General features: G+C 48.1%; 1 protein-coding gene across 1 annotated transcript in view; it reads left to right on the top strand.

Annotated features, from left to right (window-relative positions):
* The first annotated feature begins 3,241 nt into the window (after window positions 1-3,241).
* Window positions 3,242-15,283, top strand: part of STRIP2 (striatin interacting protein 2) — a 71,368-nt gene continuing 59,326 nt past the window's right edge. Inside the window, exons 1-7 of the mRNA XM_043968310.1 lie at window positions 3,242-3,497; window positions 7,371-7,440; window positions 11,269-11,343; window positions 11,984-12,118; window positions 13,051-13,171; window positions 13,920-13,988; window positions 14,544-14,650. Of these exons, the coding sequence (XP_043824245.1) occupies window positions 3,345-3,497; window positions 7,371-7,440; window positions 11,269-11,343; window positions 11,984-12,118; window positions 13,051-13,171; window positions 13,920-13,988; window positions 14,544-14,650 (730 nt within the window). The 5' untranslated portion in view covers window positions 3,242-3,344. The remainder of the gene's footprint in view (window positions 3,498-7,370; window positions 7,441-11,268; window positions 11,344-11,983; window positions 12,119-13,050; window positions 13,172-13,919; window positions 13,989-14,543; window positions 14,651-15,283) is intronic.

Below are 15,283 nucleotides of genomic sequence, written 5' to 3'. Positions count from 1 at the left end.
AGCTAGTAAGTGTTAAGTGTCTGAGGCCGGATTTGAACTCAGGTACTCCTGACTCCAGGGCTGGTGCTCTATCCACTGCGACACCTAGCTGCCCCAACCAGGCTTTTACTTTCACAACCTATCCAGCTGTCCACCCAAACCACATTGCCATCTGCGTGCCACCCACCATATATATATATACATATATATATCCTCTTGTACACTCCCCCTACCCCACTTTCCACCTCTTGCAGCAGGGCTCAATAACAAATCAATATTGCCCTATGGATCAACTCTTCAAACCAAAACCAAAACTTCATTCTCTGCTCCACCATTCCCCTATTATATTATTTTCCCTTTTAGAATGTAAACTCCTTGAAAGCAGGAACTTTCTCTCCTTTGGCATTTGTATTCCAAGAGATTTTTAGCACAGTGCCTGTGCTAAATATTCATCAATGTTTTTGTTTTTTTTTTCATTATTGTGAGGGAAAAATTCATCCTCTTCTCAATAATTCTCAGGAACTCAGCAGTGAGGTGACAAAGGCTTTATTTTCTTCTCATGAGAAGGAGGCACCCTAGTGTGCAGCTAGTGGGTGCCCAGAAAGGGGGCTCGCAGGCCCTGTTTTATACCCTAGTCCCTAACTCGAATGGACCTTCCCCTTTTTCATCACTGGTCGGGGTTACAATCTACTTGCAAAAACTAGCTAATCGGAACGCAGTATTCCCACTCCTCTTCCTTGTATGGGCATAACTCAGGAGTGGACTTTATACTTCCTTATATGGACAGAACTCTGTAGAGGCCAGGGCTCCTTGAACCATGTGACCTTGCTAACCTGAGGGGGAGGAGGGGATCTGAGACCTTTGTCCTACAAACAGGTCAGGGGAGTATGACTGACTTGTTATATCCACATTGAGAGGAGACAACTACCCATTTCTCACAATTATTCACCATAATTGGGGAGGGGTTGGCAGAGAAGGGCTCTGGAGGGTAGAAGAGGAGTTAGAGCTTAGGGAAAAAAAAGACAAACTAAGATATGCGATTACCCAAAGCAAAATGATATCCCCGCCCCGCCTTCAAAAATCACCATGCACTTCCTTTGATGTATGTGATTTATGAATTAGAATCAGAGAATCTCTGAATTGGAAAGTACCTTATATAGCTCATAGCTCAACCCCCTTTCTATGAGAAGTCCTGAATAGCTCCTGGTGCTGGATAGGTTCAATAGGTTTATCACCTATTGAAAGTAGCACTTGGAGCAGCTAGGTGGCACAGTGGATAGAGCACCGGCCCTGGAGTCAGGAGTACCTGAGTTCAAATCCAGCCTCAGACACTTAACACTTACTATCTCTGTGACCCTGGGCAAGTCACTTAACCCCAATTGCCTCACTTAAAAAAAAAAAGTAGCACTAAAGGAGCTATCTATGGGAAGACAGGCTTGCTAATTCATGGCTGGTAGAGCTATGAATTGGCCCAACTGTTCTAAAAGGCTATTAGGATTATGCAAGTTATTAAATTGCTCATGCTCTGATTGAGAGAGCCCACTACAATGTTTATACTCCAAAGAGGTTGATAAAGCAAGAAAAGACCCAAGTATTAAAAAGTATTCGTAGCTGCATTATTTATTTATTTATTTATTTATTTTTAGTGAGGCAATTGGGGTTGTGACTTTTGTAGGGCCACACAGCTAGTTAAGTGTTAAGTGTCTGAGGCCAGATTTGAACTCAGGTACTCCTGACTCCAGGGCTGGTGCTCTATCCACTGTGCCATCTATAGCTGCCCCGGAAGCTAACGAGGGCATGAACCAAAGGTCTATAGAACTGCATGCCTTTTTTTTTTTTTAGTGAGGCAATTAGGGTTAAGTGACTTGCCCAGGGTCACACAGCTAGTAAGTGTTATGTGTCTGAGGTAGGATTTGAACTCAGGTACTCCTGACTCCAGAGTTGGTGCTCTATCCACTGTGCCACCTAGCTGCCCCAGCTGAATTATTTATAATAAAATTCTGAAAACAAAATACATTCTCAGTATTTTAGCCTGGAAACAACTGTATCAACTGAACAAACTGTATACAATATTATTATTCTAGAAGGAACAATGAATCTAGAGATTTCAAAGAAATGTGGGTAAACTTGTATGAAGTGATGCAAAATGAAAGAATGGAACTATACATAAACATATGTATGTATAGTTCCATTTTCTTCATGTGTGTATGTATGTGTGTATTTATGTATGTATTTATGTGTATACAAGTACTCCAGAATATGTAAAGAAAGACAACACAAAAAAGCAACAAAACTCAGCGAACGATTCCACTTTTGTTCAACAGTGACACTGTTGGTACTAAAAGGATGTATCCTGTTAATCAGCAAATTACAAAGGTGGAAAGTTAGGCTTAATTATTCTAATCACTCAGGAGGTTCTGTTTAATTTGGACGTTGGAATGGACCTCGGCAGCTATCTGGTGCAATCCAAGAATGAAGGCATTTCCCCTATAATGTACCTCACAAGTGGTCATTCAGCCTCTGCTGGAAGACCACCAACCAGGTGGAACCCACTAGCCCTGGAGACAAGCTCTTACTTTTAGACAGTTCTCCTTGTTGGGGAGACTTTCCCACATTTGCCTTTTTGCACTTTCCACTCATTGCTCCTGGTTGGGCACTTTAGAGTTAAACAAAACTAGACGAATCCTTTCTCCACATAAGTCCTTTACTTGAACAAGCTATCCTGACCCACCAAGACTTCTTTTCTCCAGGATAAATGGGCTCAGTTCCTTCTGGAGATCCAATACTTTGGTGAGAGGAGGGAAAGGGAAAGTGGCTTGGAAGCTAATTAGCTGTGTGACCTTGAGCTTCCCAACTCAGAACCCCACTTTATTCATCTATAAAGAGATTGGACTAGATGTTCCCTCAGGTCTTTTGCAGTCAAATGTGGAAGAGGAAGAGACACCTGGGGGCAATCTCTGAGAGAAACTAGTACTCGAAAAGATCATTTACAGCTGGGGTGGGGGAGAGAAATGACAGTTTACAATTCCTCCCATTTGGAGTTTAGGGAAACTGCGGCTCAAATCGGGGAAGGGCAGACCTAGGGCGCCGAGGCCAGGAGTCGGGTGGTTCTGGAGCGAGCAGAAATACCCTAGCCCGGGGCTGAACAACTCAAAAACCTGAATGAGCCCCAACCTCCGCCCTTAACAGCGAGACAACCAATCCCACTTGGGGGTGGGGCTTCCATTAGGTTGTCTTGGCCAATAGAGATGGGGGGCGGGGCCTGGGGGTTCCCAGGGTATGTGTGTCGAGGGGAAGGTTCCCCCGGGCGTGCTGCTGCCCTGCTAGCTCTTGGCAGAGCGGGCTGAGCAGTCGCGGGGAGCTGCATGGAGGACCCCAACGGCGTCGGGCCCGGGGCTACCAGCCCCCCTGGGAACGGTTGCAGCAACGGAGGAGGAGGAGGCGGCGGCGGCAGCAAGGGAAAGCAGGCGTCGCCCAAGGGCCGGGAAATGTTCAAGAACCAGCGGAGGGAGTCTGAGGTGGGCAGTGTCGTGCTGGGGAAGGGAAGAGAAAAGGCCGGGGGTGTTGCGGCGAGGGGCGGGCGGAGAGGCGCCCCTAAGTTAGGGTGAGCCCTGGAGGGACCTCGGCAGGACCACAGGAGAAGCCCTAACCCTCCCCACCCCCCAATCCCCCCTGCCCCGGAACCCCTGACTCGTCCCCAGTAGCTAGTAGAATCCAAAAGATCCAAAGCTGGGTGAAGACACCTTGGAAGTCGCGGTCCTAACCTCTCATTTTACAGATCGGGAAACCAAGGCCCAAGGAGGTTAAGTGACTTGCCCACAGTCACACAGGAGTAAGAAGCAGAGCCAGGACTCTGTATCCAAGGCCAGTATACTTGGTTAAGCTGGGTGTCTAAGCCAGGCCACTTGACCCTCGGACTCATCAAGTCCCGGGCTTCCCACTTCATTCTTGCCAGAGATGGGGCCTCAGTCTCCTTTCTGATCCTTATGACCCAGCCTATATTCCCTCTGCTCCTGAGCGGGTGCTAAGACCTGCAGGGTTAATGTAGACTAGCTAAATGCAGCCGAGAGCTTTACACTTGCTGCTGCGCTCCTCTTTTCTAAAGGCTTATAGCCGGGACCCTTTGTGTGACGGACCAGAGAGGAGCCTGAGAGAGGGATGGACTGGGCTGCCTTGGCCGCCCCTTCTCCATATCGGCCTCCCCTCATTTCTTAGTTTTGTTCTCAGTGCCACGTGGTGTGGTAGAAAGAGAGGAGGCCCTGGTTTTAAGCCCTGGCTCTGCCACTTCTTCCCTTTGTGACCTTGGGCAAATCCTCATCTTGTTTCTTCAACTGTAAAGTGAGGAGGGCTGGGCTACATCGTCTGCTCCCTTCCAGCCCGAGAATTCTCTCTCTAGAGACTTGCATGCGCCTTAAACAGAAGGGCATTGAGTTGGCGTTTGTTGAATGAATGGACTGACAACTGGCCAGCACCCGAAGGTCTTTGGGAGGGTTACTTCTCCGTTCTGTCTTGCCCTTTAAGAGTATCTGGCAGGAGTATTTGCTGACCAGGGGTTTTTGTTGTTTTTTTTTTTTTTTCACCTCTCCTCCAACAGAATTCTCAGTGAAATGGTGAACAGGCTGGGTGGAGGCAATAGGATGGGGCAGGGAAGTTGAATTCACCGGATCCTCAGCCCTTGTCCAAAAAAAAAAACCAAGTCTGGGTTGGGAAGCTTCCTTTCCCGAGGGGTTAATGGATCTGATCAGGGCCTGAATGGATGTAGTCCTTTGCCACTAAAAATGGCCCATTAGGAGAGCCTATACAGTAAATTCCTTTTCTAGATAGAATGAAAGGCTACTCTGGAGCAGATGGTAAACCTTGGGGGTGAGGAATGCCCCTCCTCTTTGTGGCCATGGGAGTGGGGGGATAGGAACCATAAGGACAGAGAGGGAAAACCACTTGCCCATGATCATGCTGCTAGCTTCAGGTCCCGGACTCCCCGGACTCCTTCTCTATCAGACTGTATGTATGCTTTCTGAAGAGGTAGTGACCCCAGACCCCTTCAGCAAGAGACCCTGTTAGCTTTGCTTTGACCAACCAGTATGGTTACAGCAGGATTCTTTCTTCCTCCTACCTGCTGAGAGCAGCAGCTTAGCCCCTGTCTGCCTGGGGCTGCATCTTCTTCCTCCTCCCCCCCCCCCATTTCTGCTCTCCTTGCTCATTGCTAATGGGATCATCTCAACATTCATTTCCTGCCAACAAGCTGTCCTAAAAAATTAGCTCTTCCCCACCTTCTCTGTGAGCTGGAGAAGCTGCCTTTCCCTATCAATGTGTGCCCCATCACCAGCGTGTCTTGGTGCCAGATGTGATGACTGTTCACCTTCAGATCTCTCCTTGCCTTTCCTGGTGTGTTGGGAGAGAACAGCCCTTAGGGGGAGAGAGGCTTTTCTTCAGGTCCTAGAGCCCCTCCCTGGATGATTTCCATAGGCAGAGGGAGAAGGCTAACCCTCTATCTAAGAGTAAAAGGTAGTCTTTTATTTTATTTTATTTTTTGCAGGGCAATGGGGGTTAAGTGACTTACCCAGGGTCACACAGCTAGTAAGTGTCAAGTGTCTGAAGCTGGATTTGAACTCAGGTCCTTCTGAATCCAGGGCTGGTGCTTTAGCCACTGTGCCACCTAGCTGCCCCCAAAAGGTAGTCCTTTAGACCGCTAAGAACATAGGGACAAGATTTGACTAGTTCTCCCTCATTAAGCTTCCTAGAAGCGTCCTAGATACTCACATTCATCAGCGTGTCTGCTTGGTTTGGACTCCACAGAACATGATGCCTCTATACCAGGTATCCTCTGGTACCATCCCCTTTAGTCTTTCTCCACTAGATTGTAAATTCCTTGAGGGCAGAGACTATCTTTTTCTTATTCGTATTCCCTGTGCCCAGCACATAGTAGGTGCTTAATAAATGTTTGTTGAATTGAATTGAGAGGATCATGCATCACTGGCATGCAAAGGGATGTAATTTGACCACCTCTCATATCTATATCCATACCCACGGGGCAGCTAGATGGCACAGTGGATAGAGCACCGGCCCTGGATTCAGGAGTACCTGAGTTCAAATCTGGCCTCGGATACTTAACACTTACTAGCTGTATGACCCTGGGCAAGCCACTTAACCCCAATTGCCCCGCAAAAAAAAAAATTTTACCTTGGACACTTGACACTTACTAGCTGTGTGACCTTGGGCAAGTCACTTAACCCTCATTACCCCACAAAAACAGACAAACAAAAAACCTCGAAAAACATATCCATACCCACAACAATGTGATGAAACATTGCTCATGCCAGCAGGCACATCATTTGACTCTTTATCTTGCTCCTCCCTGCCTAATAGTACAATGAATTTATGGGAATGTGGACTTTGGAGCTTGAAGAACCTTTGATCTGGGCACCCAGCATGGGCACATATGGATGATTTGACAGCTGTATCACTAGAAGGAGCATCCACATGGATAAGCAAACTTCTGTTGGAATGTGGGGCTTAGTCACTTTACCAAAATATTTTTCTATTTGTGATCAGCTTCACTACAGGCTCCTGTTGGTAGCTTTCCCTCATGTATTTAATAGAATCATGGCTTGTTAGAGCCCCCTCACTTTACAGATCAGGTCATTGAGTCCTAGAGAGGAGAATGACTTGCCTAAGGGCTGGCGCAGGGTTTTTTGCAGAACCAAGACCAGAATCAGCTTTCTGACTCCCTAAGATGGCTTCTTCCAAAACTTTTTTTTTTTTTTTAAACAAAGGGAGATTGTTCACCTAGGCTGCCTTTGTAGAAGCAGGGGATAGAGTGCTGAGACTGAAGTCAGGAAGACAAGTTCAAATTCAGCCTCAAATACTTTCTAGCTGTGTAAGCCTGTCACTTAATCTCTGTTTGCCTCAGTCTCCTCAACCATAAAATGGGGATAACAATAGCACCTACTTTGAAGGATTGTTGTGGGGATCAAATGAGATTGAATTTGTAAAGCACTTAGCATGGGGCTTGGTATATAGTAGGTGTTTAATTAATGTCGATTCCCTTCCCCTACACTTAACCATCCACGCCTTTATGTTGCAGAGGAGGTGCTGACCTGAATTTTTAGAGGGAGTTCCCTATATCATTGAAAACACAGGTTTGGTGGTTTTTAGAAATTCTTGTTTATTTTCCTACAGATTAACTCTTTCTCTTCTAGTCTTAGTTGTAAGTTGTAAGAGATATAAGGCTATAATTTTCACATCAGCTTCTCTTTCTGTTTCTCTTTTCCCATGCCCTCAGTTTCCCTTTTTGTACAACCCTTCTTTTAGACTAGCCACAGACTTTTTCTAAGTCTAAGGGAGAAGGAACCCAAGCAACCTTTGTTCCAACCAAGGCTTCTCCATTTCAGGGCTCTGTGGACTGTCCCAACCTGGAGTTTGAGTACGGGGATGCTGATGAACATGGGGCCGAGTTGTCAGGTACAGGTCCAGCGGCTCTGGGGAGAGATGGGGAAGGAGTGGGGGGAGGGAGGGAGGTTCTATGGCTTACCCTCCCCCGCCAAGGACCTGAGATCTTCTCAGACTCTGTCCAGCCCCCTCTGTCCTCAACAAAAGTGACATTTGTCACTGAAAGAAGAGTTCTCCTCCCCCTTACCTCTTGTTTTGTTTTTTCACTTGTTCTTTCCACTGCTCCTCAAACATTTATTGACTACTTAATTTCATTCAACAAGCATTTTAAAAATACCTACTATGTAGCTATGGGGCTACAAAGACAAAGAGAAAGACTCTTCCCTCAAAGAGCTTACATGGCAGGAGGAGGGGTGCTCTGAGAAGCAGTATGTACAAGTATATAAACTACATTCGCAGTCAATATAAAATAATTTCTTAGAGAAGTCACTAGCCACTGGGTTGGAAGTGGGTGGGTGGGTGGCAGGGAGATCAGGAAAGGCCTAATGCAGAACTGAGACTCGAAGGAAGCTAAGGTTTCTCTGAGGTGGGAGTAAGAGAGCATTGCACAGGCAGGCCCAAGGGGAGATGGCAGCCATAGGGAAGAGCAGTGGACTCTGCTAGGCATCTCACTGCCCTCTCCTTCACTTCTGTTTGATCTCTCCCACTATTGTCTCCTCTTTCCTCCTTCCTTGGTTCCTCCATCTCCTTTGCCCTTTTCTTTTCTCTTCCCCTCTTTCCTTTCCTTCCTTTCCTTTTCCCTCTTACTTTTCCTTCCTCTCTCCCTTTCTTTCTTCTCTTCCTCCTTTCCATCCTCTCTCTTGTCTTTCCTTCCTCACCTTTCTCCCTCCTTTCCTTCCTTCTCCCTCTCCTTTCTTTTCCCCTCCCTCTCCTTTCCTTCCTCTCTTTTTTTTCCTCTCCCTCTCCCCCCCCCCCCATTATTAACCTCTCAGAAGTTTCTGGGGCTGTAAACAGTATATAGACATTGTTTCTCATGTATTGCCTATTCCCCTGAAATCCTTTACCCCAAATCACGTGCTAGGGTATTTAAAGAAAAACCCTGCAATGTGAACCTGCAGCCAAAACAGCCTGGATTGTCAAAGACAGCGGCCTGTGCATGTACATTTCCTGTGCCCCCCCCCATGCCACACCCCCATCCTGGGATATTCCTAAACTGTAGCTGAGCAAATCCCACTCATCTGTCAGAGCTGGGCTGGTTCTCTCTGTTGTTTGTTTTTTAGCTCAGACTGAGTGTGCTCCCTTCAGTATTTAAAGACCTCAGTGTTCAGTGAGGTACGAATGCCAGTTATTAATAAGTAGCTCCCTTCGTGCCTGGGAGAAAGATGAGGTGAAAATTAAATTTTCTGTCACATGGAAGTGATACTTTGAGGCACGTTTCTCTGTGAAGAGACACATCTTTTGAGAAGTTCTTAGGAATAAATGCAGAGGAAAATGTCTTGATGAATGACAGGGAGAGACAGAACAAAGCTCTACCCCGCCTCCCTCCCTCCCCACCAGGAACACACCCTGAGGGGCCTCGTTCTCATTTCTGCTTTATTTCCTAGGTACTGCACTCTTTTATCTTGTCACTGTGACATGGTGGGTGAGGTAGGCGGTGTTTGCCTCAGACAGCTAGGTAAACTGAGACTCAGAGAAAGAGAGAGTTGTGAAGACTGGGTTCAAACTCAGGCTCTGCCACGTGTTAGCTGTGTGATCTTGGCCAAGTCACTGTCCGTGTCTAAACCTAAATTTTCTTTCTTTCTTTTTTTTTTTTTTGTGGGGCAATGGGGGTTAAGTGACTTGCCCAGGGTCACACAACTAGTAAGCATCAAGTGTCTGAGGCTGGATTTGAACTCGAGTCATCCTGAATCCAGGGCCAATGCTTTATCCACTGCGCCACCTAGCTGCCCCTCTTTCTTTCTTGGCAGTCAGGTTAAGTGACTTGCCCAGGGTCACACAGCTAGTATAGACCTGAATTTCTAATTTCTAAAATGAGGGCAATGAGAAGAGCTGATCTCTAGTCCTTCCAGCTCCAGATCCTCTTGAAGGACAGGGTATGTGAGTGACAGAGAGGGAAAGAAAGAATGTCGGTGTCCTTCACCATTCCATGTCTCTCAGACCTATATCCCAGAACCCTGACTCCTAGGTTCAAGTTGAATTCATTTGATTGATGTAGTAGAAACACTGGCTAGATTTCATGGGCCTTTCTCTTGCTTCTTGAATTTACCTGGGAACCTAGTTAATGAAAAGTGGATCCAGGCCAAGAAAAGTGGATCCCAAAGTCTTGGGGCAGCTAGGTGGTGCAGTGGATAGAGCACTGGCCCTGGAGTCAGGAGGACCCGAGTCCAAATCCGGCCTCAGACACTTGACACTTACAAGCTGTGTGACACTGGGCAAGTCACTTAACCCCATTTGCCTCACAAAAAACACCAAAAACCAAAAGTCTTGAGTATTCTGTTCTTGTTATCTTGAAGTCCCTTCCTGACCTCATCTCCCTTCCTGGGTTTCATTCAGGGCTAATGACACAGAAATAACTTTGCTGTTGTTTAGTCATGTCCCACTCTACGTGATCCCATGGACTTTTTTGTCTGTGGGGTTTTCTTAGCAAAGAGACTGGAGTGGTCTGCCATTTTCTGCTCCTTCCTTTTACAGATAAGGAACTGAGACAAATAGGGATGAAGTGACTTGCCCATGGTCACATGGCTAATAAGTGGCTGTGGTGAGATTTGAACATGGGATTTGAATTTACAAAGGAAGCTGCTGCCCAAATGGTGGGGCATTGCCTCTGTCCATCTGCTAGGCAATCTGCTGAACGAGCTCAGAGGAGGGGGCAGATTGGGCTCCACCCTTGGAGAAATGTCTGCTTTTAACCAGACAAATCAATCAAGGGAGTGGTGATGGTTTGATTTGCTGTTTGTCACAGGCACATACCTGGTGCCTGCCTTCTTTCTCTCCTCTGCTCACCTTGCTGCCTCAGCTAGGCTGGTTTGTCTTCTCTGGAGGTGGTAGAAAGGGGTCCTGAGTCTTAGCACAGACAGCTCGCCAAAAGGAAACATTGGTCGTCTCTCCCTGTCACGGCTTCTGTGTCTCTGTTCTCTCCCTCCGTGTCTCTGTGACTCATCCTTAGCATCTTTCAGAGTCTGTTTTGTTCTATCTCTTTTTAATTTTTAAAAACCATTTTGAAATCCTCTTCTTGGTGATCAATACTTCATTTTTTTCTCTAGGTGTGTGTGTGTGTGTGTGTGTGTGTGTGTGTGTGTGTTTCTGTTTCTCTCAGGGTGCTAAATAATACCAGGGTCTCAGCTCTGGATTCTGGGAAGTGATGTGGGCTTCAGAATCTGTAGAGATGAGATTGACTTCAATCAAAATGAATAAGCCAGAGGAAACTTAAACCCCAAGAGAGTGGAATGATGGGGAAGGCAGTGTGGTGGGATGAGGAAAAGGATACTGGATCAGGAGCTGAGACCTGGGTTCTAATCCTAGCCCTGCTACCAGCAAGCTGGGTGACCTTGGGTAATTCACTTTTCTTCTCTGGCCTCATTTTCCTCATCTGTAAGGTGAGGGGATGGAGCTCAGTGGCGTCTCTCAGGTCCTTTCCAGCTCTAGCGCTGCATCTTTGCTGTTCTGTTTCCTCCTCTTTTGGTAACCCAGATTGGGTTGCCCGTTCTATTGCAGTAGCCAGCTGGTTGGAGGAGTGCAGATTTGACTGTCTGATCGCCTGGGGACCTGGGTGGTTATTTTTAACTTTCTCCTCCAAAGGGGAGGAAGCCGGATCTGGGCAGGGCTGGGCACAGGAATGTGGTGGAAGCCCCGGCTCTCCCACTACTAAACTCTAGCTGTCCCCCATGTTCCCCTCCACAGAGCTGTACAGCTACACCGAGAACCCAGAATTCACTGTCAACCGGCACTGCTTTGAAGAGGATTTCAGGACTCAAGGTGCCCCCCTCCCCGCCGCGTGCTGAGAGATCCTTTCCTCCTAAAAGCCAGGGAGCAACAATTCTCTGACCCGTGAGGCCCAGGCCCCCATTCGTCCTGTGGTACCTCAGAATAATCTAACAAGGGACCAGAGATAAGGACAACCCTATCTTCCTCTTCCTGAATCCTAGGAATTCCCCAAGAGTTGAACTGATAGGGAGAGGCTGTGGGCCAGAAATTGGGAGTACTTGGATTGGGTGCCTGGGCCTCTGTTACTATCCATTAAAACCAAATCCTTGAGGCTTTGGAAGAGATGTTGAGGTGGGCCCCAGCAAAAATGCATCTTAGTTAGAGACCCTCCTACCTGTGTGTAGCCACCACCCCCTACCCCTCACCTCCAGCCAGATGACTCCTGCTTGAAAATTCTTTTAACTCCCCAAATTTTAGAAACTCTTAGCCCCCACTCTCCTGTGTCACTGATCACCTTGGACCATTGATTTCCAGATCCTCTTCATTTCTTGGCTAGAAGGAGTAAGGTTTGAGAGTTAGAGGGAGCCTGAGAGTGAAGGTGGGGAGAGGCTTGGAGTAGGCATTCTATCAGGATATGTGGGAGTAGGCCGTTTGGGGCTCACAGTGGGCACGGGGCCTCCTTTCTCCCCAGTACAAGGCAGGGGTTGGCTGGAACTGGAGGAGGCCTCACAGAAAGCTTATATAATGCGTCTCTTGGACCGGCTGGAAGTGGTTAACAGGGAGCAGCGGCTGAAGGTGTCCCGGGCTATCCTCTATCTGGCCCAGGGTAAGTGGTCCCCAAGTCTAGGGAGGGGACATATATGGGGGCTACAGGGCTATTCTCAAAGGAGGTTGGTCCCCTGCCTTGACAGGAGCCCCCACCCACCCACCCAAGGGGCAGATGTAGCTATTTACTGGGTGGAGCCTGATGCTCCCTGGGGAATTGAGGTAATGGTGCCTGGATGTAACTCTTCTGGATCCAGGGCCTAGATTTTGCCTCTGTGTCTCCAGGCAGCTCTGGCTTTACTTAGTTCTTCCGATTACACGGTGAAGAGAGGAGCTGTAGTCTGACTTCTACTCCAGCCAATCAAAAATCAAGCCCGCCCTGTGTGCAACAAGCCCGCCGGGGGAACATGGGCAGTGTAAGGCATGGGCCAATAGCAGAGAAACATGTACACCACCGTTACTTGAAAGCCCCCAAAGGGAAAGGCAGGGAGAGGCCTGTGGAACAAAACGTCGAGGTCCTAGAGTCCTTGGACTTGGGTGGCCTTAATCATGGAAGAGATGACTGTTTAAGCCAAGCCTTGGTTACCCATACAAGCCGATTATGTGGCCCTTTTGTAGTGGCTTTGCAGGACAACATGAGCAAGACTTGCAGAGGACGAGGAGGCATGGACAGGTTGGAATCGGCACCATGGGTTGGGAGTGCCCACCTCTGTGAAGTCATGAATCCCCTTAACTGTTTGGAGGGCAGATGAGTTTTCCTGGCAGGAAATGCAAGCTAGGGAGGAGCAAGGAGCTGAAGAGAGAAGGACTTAGTAGAAAGCTGACTGGTAATGAGTTTGGGTCTGACCCAGGAAGTGTGGCCTACTCCCTTCCTCCTCATCATCCCCCAGGAAGATTTGGGGAAATCTGGGACCTCTCAGGCTAGGGAGAGCCAGAAGCCAGGGAAGGGATGGCCTTTAGCACCTCCCCCTGATTTTCCATCCTACTCGGCAGGCACCTTTGGTGAATGTGACACGGAGGCTGACGTCCTGCACTGGTCCCGATATAACAGCTTTCTGCTCTACCAGATGGGAACCTTCACTGCCTTCCTAGAGCTACTACACATGGAGACTGAGTGAGAGACCTTTGGGAAAGCTGTTGTTAGGCCCAGACTCCCCTGCTCTGGCCACAGTGGGCAGCAGGGCACTCCCTGAAGCACACCCTGGTGCTTCGCACCCGTGTCCTCCACAACACTGATTCCCCCAGGGTTCTGGTCTACCCTAGCCACAACTCACTTAACAGTCCACACTGGGAGTTCTTAACCTGAGACCCACAAGGCCTGTGGATAGGCTTCAGGGGTGCAGTGTGTCTATGAACTTGGATGGGGAAAAAAATGACATCTCTCTTTTCACTAACGTTTGGTTTTCTTTGTGGTTCTTTGTCTTTTATGCATTTAAAATCATTCTGAGGAGTCCATTGGTATCACCAGACTCCAAAAGTGAAAAAAGGTTAAGAAGCCCTGGTCTTGGCCTGATACTGCACTAGGTATCATGGGAGGCATGAATGCAGAGAGCTACAATCTGTATTCAATGAGATCAAATGAGATAATGTATGTGAAGGGCCCTGAGACCTTAAAGTGCTAGACAAAGATGGATTATGGTGACGAAGATTACTTCATCTTCGCTTGACCAGGTTTTCTTGACTTAGAACTAGCCTCTTCTTCTCTGGGCTGTGTGTGTGTGTGTGTGTGTGTGTGTGTGTGTGAGAGAGAGAGAGAGAGAGAGAGAGAGAGAGAGAGAGAGAGAGAGAGAACGAACCCCAGACTGGGCCAATGGAGAGGCCCCTCGTGAATTCTCACACTGTCCCCTTTCTCCTCGTGGCAGCAACAGTCAGGCCTACAGCAGTGCCCTCCGGAAACCAGCCATCTCCCTTGCAGACAGCACAGAGCTCAGGTGAACAGGGATTATGGGTATGGAGTCCTCAGGGCTTCCTCTGAAGTGTCCTAGAGGGTTTGTGTTAGTAGCTTGGGAGCTGAATAGAAGAGGGTTGAGCCAGGAGCCAGAACTCTTGGGTTCTAGTCTCACTGCAAGCCTGGGAAGCTCTTAGGCTATCAGGGAACTTAGAGGGGAAAGGTAGATATGCTGGGCCTAGTGATAGCTCAGATGGATGAGGTCAAATAGAGAGGGACACCCTGGGCTGGACAAAGGGTGTAGTCGGCAACAGAAACAGCGGCTTAATACTCTTCTGCCCATTCACTCCCCTCCCTCCTCCTTCCCTCCAGACCACTGGGGTATCATTCTTTGCCTGTGGGGTGGGATTACCACTCCTTAGGTGAAGGTTCAGCACCTTGGTCCTTAGATATGGAGGAAAGGCCCCTAGACTCACACCCATGGGGCATATGGTTTTACTCCTTTGTGGTCAACCAGTTTGCATCACATTCCCCCAAACCACCAGGCCAAGAGCCACAATGCCCCTGCCCCCCAACCTGTCCCCTCTCCACCCCACAGGGTGCTGCTCAGTGTCATGTACCTGATGGTGGAAAACATTCGCCTGGAACGGGAGACAGACCCTGGCGGATGGAGGGCAGCCCGGGAAACCTTCCGAACAGAGCTTAGTGAGGAGGAGTATGGCTTTGGGGAGCAGAAAACGGGATGCAGCACTGGCCTCGGCATGGAGAGACAAGCAGACAGCCGTGCTGTCTGAGGCCACAAACCTCCCTGAGACTAATGACTCCTCTTGGCTATAGTCTTGGTGCTGTGTAACTTATTGGCTGCCATGGAGGGTGTTGAATTTAGTCTTCCGATCCTAACTCTGTCATCACCTGTGTGACCTTGGCTCAGTCCCCTAATCTCTCTGGGCCTCAGTTTCCTTAGCTGTAAAATAAGATGAGTTGGACGTGGGGACCTCAGAGGTTCCCTTCCAACTCTAAATCGATCTTCCTATGACCTATTTACTGTTTGGTCTGGAGCAAGTTGTTTAACCTTTCTGTGCCCCGGTTTCCTCAAGTGTAAAGCAAGGATAGCAACCCCAGCCCCTCCATACCCAAGGGAATAATGAGGATGGGTTATGATCTGTGAAATCTTTAAAACAGTCAGTGGGGGCACAACCAAAGTGGCTTCCGTGAAATGTCATTAAGGTTTTTTTTAGAGGGAAAGCACTGAAGAGATGTAAGCTTTTCAATTATTTTTATTGCTACCAACTTATCTGTTTCCATTCTTGGTGAATAGCACTCTGGCTCTTAGCCATT

The sequence above is a fragment of the Dromiciops gliroides genome, chromosome 5 (genome assembly GCF_019393635.1).
Source record: "Dromiciops gliroides isolate mDroGli1 chromosome 5, mDroGli1.pri, whole genome shotgun sequence".
NCBI lineage: Eukaryota > Metazoa > Chordata > Mammalia > Microbiotheria > Microbiotheriidae > Dromiciops > Dromiciops gliroides.
The sequence above is the reverse complement of the archived record's forward strand: the minus strand, read 5'-3'. Positions and strand labels throughout refer to the sequence as shown.